The 7,685-nt window shown below is 33.7% G+C and overlaps 1 protein-coding gene and 1 long non-coding RNA gene across 2 annotated transcripts; one reads left to right on the forward strand and one right to left on the reverse strand.

The window, feature by feature from the left end:
- Positions 1-253: 253 nt before the first annotated feature.
- Positions 254-992, forward strand: LOC131026362 (uncharacterized). Its single transcript, XM_057956229.1, has 2 exons — positions 254-387; positions 483-992. The coding sequence occupies exons 1-2, from the start codon at positions 343-345 to the stop codon at positions 744-746; spliced, it is 309 nt and encodes a 102-aa protein (XP_057812212.1). The 5' UTR covers positions 254-342; the 3' UTR covers positions 747-992.
- A 2,632-nt stretch (positions 993-3,624) lies between these two features.
- Positions 3,625-6,469, reverse strand: LOC131026363 (uncharacterized). Its single transcript, XR_009102260.1, has 3 exons — positions 6,338-6,469; positions 4,416-4,482; positions 3,625-3,899 (listed from the first exon to the last, which is right to left on the reverse strand). It is a non-coding gene; the product is annotated as an uncharacterized LOC131026363 (long non-coding RNA).
- Positions 6,470-7,685: the final 1,216 nt, after the last annotated feature.

Consider the following 7,685-nt stretch of genomic DNA (forward strand, 5'->3'; position numbering starts at 1 on the left):
ATAGATAAATAATTAGTTGTCTGTATACGAATTTTAATATTTACTTACATAAATATATTCTTTTTATTTTGTTTTTCTCAAGTATATTATGTATAGATATAGATTTGCCTATATTTTGTAACTATTTAATATTTTTATTTATTTATTTATTTATTTAAATATATCGTTTAATTTTAATGCTCGCCGTGCATCGCACGGGTGAACGTACTAGTATATAAATGAAAATGTTAATGATTTTATTACTTATTGATTGACTTACGTACTACTCAGGTGGCACAAGACACTCAAGCTTCAACTTCAGCTTTGCCTACAAAGGTGAAGACAAAGAGGAGTTCTCAAGGCATGGGCTTGTACATCAATCCTGAAACTGGAAGGAGTGTTCTAAATGTGAGATTTCAATTATGATAACTGTCAGTCTTTATTCTTCATTAGCTTAGATCTACATTTATACTAAGAATATGTTGTTCTATGCCATAAAACAGCCCGGGATGTCTACATCACTAGTCATAAATGAGGGTAGGTCCATGGAGCCTGAACCAAACACACGGTTTGCAATACCAAATGAAAGTGAATTGAGGAAAGGCAAGAGAAAACAAACTCAGACAGTGGCTGATCCATCAAAGCTTAGGAAGGTGGCCTCAAAGTCATTTAAGGCTCCACGAGGAAACAAAGAAGAAGTGGTCCTAAGAAGATTCCCAAGAGGGAAAAATATTGCTTCAACTGTGGATTCTACAACTACTAGTTGAAGCATGATATTTCTTCCTCAGTTTACAACAGGCCCAAGAAAGTTTTGATGTTTTTCTTTTGTTTACAACTATGGTTTTGAATGATGGATGTTTAGACTGTGATTGAATATGTATGGTTTTGAATGATGGATATTTGGATGGTGTTGAATGATGGATATTTGGATAGGAACAGTGGAATATTTATAGACTAAAATATGTATGGTTTTATTCGGATTTTTGAATGATGGAATGATATGGTTTTGTTCATCTTTTGTTTGAATCCCACTATGTCCCACTATGATGTTATAGATTGCATCATTTCTTCATCTTTGTATCCTCTCTTTTGTTCATTTAAAAGTTATTCAACTTTCATTTTATGTTTGAATGATGGATCATTTGTTTACAATATTAATCATATGAGATTTTGACAGCAATAAAATACCAATATATAATCCAAAATGTGCTTCAATTTCATATCCAAAACAAAGGGATACATGATCTACAATGGAGTTCATAGAACTTTACAAAGACATGTTAAACTAGTGCAAAATATGCAAATAACACCCAAGAAGAAAGCAACATTACAGTAACTAGTCTAACTTTCTTCTTAATTTCCTTTGAATCTGATTTCAAAGCTTGAACAAAATCCCAAAGCTTGACAATTTTCGGCTCCATATCAGTGGGTACCGAGCTTGAGCTCTCCTTAATCTTCATGAGCTTCAACTCATTGATGACTTCCTTGGCTCTTTCACTAATTGGTTCGTCAAGCCAATAAAAAATCCACAGTTCTTCGTCTAAAACACGAAATTGCAGACATTTAAAGCAAGAAAGATCAAAAAATACAAACTAGTGCTAAATCACAAACATACCTTCCAATTTCGACATCCATAAAACCTCCTACCGGGATTTTCGTCAGTCCACGATGTCATTATCACAGCCCTCAACCTTCTACCTTCAATTTCGCACGTACAAAGCCTGAGATTTTGATTGTCTTGAAACTGACGTCCACCGCGCGATGTGCTCGATCCATAACCACCGGAGACGAAATTGAAACTCATGGGTAAAGACAAAATCCAACAACACGAAGAAACCCTATTCTAATTTCAGAAAAACCCGAAAAATGATCGAGAATTTGCAAGAAATCATCGCCGGCTAGGGTTCTTCGAACTCAAACATATTCCCCAAATAAAAAGGGGGATTTCGGGTAGTTACAAGTGGGACCCACCGAAAAAAGAAAAATAAAAAAAATAATAATAAGTAAACGGCTGTTAAGTGGACGTTAGGTCTAAGGGTGTAATTGTTCAAAATTAATTACGATAGGGGTTTATTTGATACCCCCTTTGCCATAGGGTCGGCAATGTAATAAGGGTTTCCACGTTAAGGGCTTATTTGATACTTAACCCTTTTTAAAATTCAGATCATTTTTACAAATGACTCCAAAGTTCGACCACATACTAAAATTTTCCCTATTATTTATGTGTACCTTTTCCACCTGGTCGACATAATATGACAACTTTGTAATTATCTTTTGATATGTTACTATTTTTACATTTCTTTTGAGGAATTTTAAATGTTAGTCTTAAAATATATTTTAGAATTAATATAACTTGTACAACATTAATATAATAAATATTTGAGTACATTTATTTAAAGATTATACAAAAGTGTGTTTCATGTTTAATAATAAAATACCTTAATTATTCGATGTCTTATTCAACTACGTATAACATCCTATGAACTCTTAGACCATCTTATCGGTGCTTCTTACCCAAACGAGTCGACTGCCATGTAGGATAAACAAATAAAAAAATTTGAAATGCTTCATTGCATGTGGAGGTGTTCGACCACCGAAAAATTGAGACCACCATGGTCTCTCTCTCCTCCAAAATGCATCAATCTCTATTTTATTGGTTTGGAAGATTTTATTTAGATAAATAGATAAAATGATTATATTTTTTATATAAAATATTAAAAAAATATATCAAAATTTGTATTTTTTTTCATTCTCTATAAATAGAGACCATTTTTGCAATATTTTAACACACCTTCAAATTCTTCCATTTTCCCTCTCTACATATAACATATAGTATTTCTTTCTCTATTTTTCAATGGATCAATGCAATAATTCTTTATTCAACTCTCAAAATTCCAATCTCTCTCAAGACTATTATCCAAATCTTGCTGATATTTCAAGCTCCAATGAGTTTGATTATGCTATGAATATTGGCCATGTGGAATATTGGTGGTCGGGTGGTCATTGATAAATCAACAAAAATATAGGGGGTTGGCTTGAGATGAATATTGATGATGTGGAAGAGAGAGAAATTAATTAAATATTGAAGATGGTTGGATGGTTGGGTAGTTGCTGATAAACATAGTCTTATGTAAATGGATAATTTTTTATTTTATTTTGGTGCGTGTGTTAGTCAAGCGATAAATGAGTTAATTACCTAAGACCAAAAGTATTGGGTTTGAATCTCCTGTGGCGCAGCCTTTAAATTTTTTTATTAAATACTGTTAATTTTTTATTAAAAAGAAGGGATAAATTTTAAAATGAATTATGAATTTCTTTATTATTTTATAACTTAAATTTAATTTTAATAAATTTCACAAAATTTATATTCGTGTATATTTTTAATATTTACTTAAACGGATGAAATTTCAACACCATATATGACCTCGTGCATGGTCCGGATGAAACACTAGTAAATCCAAAATTGTGTGTTTTGGGGTCAATACGCTAAATAACATCTACTACAATACTTTTCATTTCCAACAAAATAATGTCACAGCCCGCCTTAACTAAGGATAGTTAAGCCGAGTGATCTACGACTAGGGATGGGGTTAAAGAATAAGGGGAAGAAAGGGGCGTCATTTGAAACCGTAAATCTTACTCAACTTAAGAAAAATCGTCGTATTTACTCATTAATACTCTTTTGAACAGTCTATGAAAGACAACATAAAACTTAATTAATATCATTAATCAAGTTATACATCATATGAAATCATTCTCTTAAGACTCAAAGTATGACATAACATACTATAACATCAACAACATCTTGCAGCGGAAAGTAGCTAGACATATGTATGAAGACATATTCTAGACAGGTTAACTATTTATTAACAACCCTGGAGACTCCGCTCATTGCAGCACCATCATCACATCAGCTCAACCTGCACATTTAGAAAACATATGCAGGGCTGAGTACAAAAGCACTCAGTGGGCACGTATGCCTAGGTATAAAAATACATGCTTCAAAACTGTAAATTGTCATGCCATCATAAACAGTACAGCAAGGGAGTTTTTCGCTAAAAAGGCCCAAGCTTACTAAGTTCATTTGTGATTCTTAAAGTTCGTCTGATCAGACTAAGTTCTTTTGTAATCTATCATATCTGAAACTATGTGCCGGAGAGGTGGCCACCTCTCACGGTCACTTGACCGGCCAACCCGCTAGATGACTCACGGTCACTGGTGTACACTAGCCCTGGCAGGATAGCTATCAACTGCTCAGGACCCGAATTCGATTGCATCATTGGCAAAGCCAAAGCAGATAGATATCATACTAAAATTGAAACATTTTATGGCAAGACAATACTTGAAATAACTTTAACTCAAAGATTTTATCATGAAATAACTTGCTTGAACGTAACATTTAAACTCATTTTGATATATATGAAAGTAATGCCCACCTCGTTGTGTCTCTGTATCAATGAGTAACGTCACTCTCTCCCTCAAGTCGTTACTTCCCAAAAGGACCTTCATCGTTATGAAGAATTGGTGAGAAGTTATAAAAGAAACCTCGATTAATAATCTAATCTCTTTTATGAAACATTAGTATCTCTAATGTTCATCTCTCTTGATTGTTAATCAATATAACAATTATTATCTCTCGTCATTACTCATTAATTATAGCATCCTTATGTTATAATTAGCAGCGCTTCAATTAAAAGAAATATTTAACACATCGAAAAGTCCACTTTCTTAGCAGATCTATTCGCTCTCATCTCGTCTAATTAACCAATTAGAAAGTTAAACTTTCCATTAGGTATGTATTTGAGTCACAGGTCAACAAGAATTGACTATGCTCAAATTCTAATTTCACTAAAAATTTCGGCATGACCTATTCATATATAATGTCAGCCACGAGATTTCAACGCGTGAATCTCACTACGTGAACTCGTCTCTCGACTCAAAACTTAACATCTTGACATCTTTTCAACGCAAACCAAACAATTCAAAATCATCAAAACTCTTTATCAGTAAACTATCATTTATACTCGACACCAATTGTTCGAGTGTCAGATACCAACATTTATGTGCGTTAATCATAACTCTCACAACTCACACCATTTAGTCATATCGTATCATCCATCAAAACAAATATAATCAAGTTGTTTTCTAGAAAGTTTTGCTGTTTTTGTGTCATCTTTAAAAATTCATAACAACCAACTCAATCATCATAAACTCTCATACCAATTGATCTCAAAAACTCCATGAAGTGTAGTTCACTCTAAAAATGGTAGTTAACCAAAAAGGTTAAAGGTTTTTGGAGATATTGCTCTTTTAGTGCAGGCTGTCAAAGATTGACAGTTTCTGCCAATTTTGTTTAGGCCATTAGAAACCAAGGCAAACCTTAATAAAATTCCATCAAATTTAATCAGCCAAAACTAAAGGTATCCTTGAAGATTTGGTTAAAATTTCACAAGAGAAAACGTTCATATGATCTGCCAAATAAACAATGAAACTCATACACTTTTACTGTTGGAAAAATATGACAGCAGAACAGGGCATTTTTGAAATAATAAACTGCTCTGTTTCAGAGGTCATAAAAATCGAAATCTTATGTTTTTAGAAAAGTATTGAAGTCTAGTTTCGTTTAAAAAAAACGGTGATGCAAAATCCTTCATGGATTAATAGATATAAACGTTTTTGTGAAGTCTACCAACAGTTGACAGATTCTGTCAAGGATTTTTTTCAAAATATCTTTAAAATACCAAACATCATCCAAAAGACATGAAATTTTGCAGCGACGAAATACACATATCATAGATAAACATACTAAAATTTCAGAGCCATCAAGCAATGAAAACTCATCGAAACATAAGCTTGAAACTGCTGTAAAATTTTGACAGAATTCCAGTTTTAATTTCGTTCAACAATTATCATCCATAAATTGTAAATCAATTAGCATGCTCATGTGATATCGTAGAACACATATACGCAATAATATTCATTATGCAACGTCCCAAACTTCACGAATTTAAATAATCATACTCTAAAAACTTATACAATTTTCGTGCTTGGAAAAATACGAATTTAATATATATCGATTCTAGCATACCCTTAAGCACAAATATCAAGTCAAAACGATCAAACAAAAATCGAAAGACAAGCTAATATGTGAAAAACGGGGCTGCCCTCATGGGTTTCATAGCTACGGTTCGTTCCGTTCTTACTCCCTTCATTAAACATGCTCAACATCTATCCAAGAACAACATACTAAAATTTCACGACGATCCGACGTCGTTTCAAAATAAAGTCGAGAATCGACGTTTTTCGACGTCGACGAAAATCGAAAAGAAAACCATCAAAACGTAGGTAGAGATCTTACCTACTTAGATACGTGATCGAAAAGATGATCGGCGCTCGTCTCGGTGCTCAAATCGGAGGTCAAAAGCTTAAATGGTATTAACGTTGAATATAGTGTGTGTTTTGGGTGTTGTGTGTGTGAGTTTGTGTGTTGTGCGTGAGTTTAGAGTGTTTGGTTGTAGCAGCCAACACTTTAATAGGGAAAGGGGCTTTGGGAGGTTTGGGGGTGGTTAGGGGTAGGGTAGGTTAGATATTTAAGATATTAACCCGTTAGTCGTTAAATATCTCGTCTCGTCTCATTTTAACAACTAACAACCCATACTCTTTGTTACTCGCCCTCTCAACCTCTACTCACTTTCATTGCACTCGTAATTCTATATAAATATAGAAAACACAAGCTCGTTCTCGAAATTCTGATAAACGAGCTCATTTCGTTTACCGAGAAATCCCGATTTACTATTCACTCGTCGTCCAAAAATAAAAACTTTCATTATTGGACTCGTATCGAAAAACTAAGAATATTTCTCGACGACGTGCACGTAAGATTTTGAAAGTCGACAAAAAGACGAAATAGCAGTATTTTACTATTCATCGTCAAAAGTCAAAATTTTGAAAAACGTCTTAACGGACTCAGATCTCACTTCCGAGTTCATCGTTCTCATTCAAATAATTATCTCGAATTATTCAAATACTCAAACTCAAATACGGATATAAAATCCCACATCATTCTCACATCATCGAAAGAACATCTCAACATCTGAAAAAAAATAACAAGAAAACTTCATATAACTCCTCATCTCTTTACAAAGTAAATCAAACAAGGGATCTAAACCCTAATTACTCAAACTCAAGCAATTAACACGTCATCAAAAGCCCGGGTATTACATACCCTCCCCCTTAAAAATAAATTTCGTCCCGAAATTTGTACCTCTTGTAAATGTTTCAGGTACTTCTCTCACATCTTATCCTCAAGCTCTCTTTCCACTTCTTTCTAACTATCATATCTCCATTGGACCTTATCCAATGCAATCGACTTATTACTCAATTGCCGAATTTTATGATCTAGCATCATCTGAGGTCTCTCTTCATAACTCAAGTCTGGTTCTAAGATCATTTCTTCTTAGTAAACCACATGGTTTGGGTCGAAAATATATATCCTCTCAATTGTGACACGTGAAACACGTTATGCACATTTCCAAAGCTAAGTGGCAAAGCCAACCTATACGCTATTGAACCTATCTTTTGCAATATCTCGTAAGGACTTATAACTCTGGGTCTAACCTGTCCTTTAACTCCAAATCTATTCATCCCCTTTGAGGGTAAAACCTTTAAGAAAACTTTGTCTCCTATCTCGAAACTTTGTCTCACAT

Source organism: Salvia miltiorrhiza, chromosome 5 (assembly GCF_028751815.1).
Source record: "Salvia miltiorrhiza cultivar Shanhuang (shh) chromosome 5, IMPLAD_Smil_shh, whole genome shotgun sequence".
In the NCBI taxonomy this organism is placed as follows: domain Eukaryota; kingdom Viridiplantae; phylum Streptophyta; class Magnoliopsida; order Lamiales; family Lamiaceae; genus Salvia; species Salvia miltiorrhiza.

Bases quoted from the DNA above. Each gene is read 5' to 3' on its own strand.
- LOC131026362 (XM_057956229.1), top strand. From the start codon at position 343: ATGGGCTTGTACATCAATCCTGAAACTGGAAGGAGTGTTCTAAAT. The intron at 388-482 runs GTGAGATTTCAA...GCCATAAAACAG, and splicing joins CTGGAAGGAGTGTTCTAAAT to CCCGGGATGTCTACATCACT.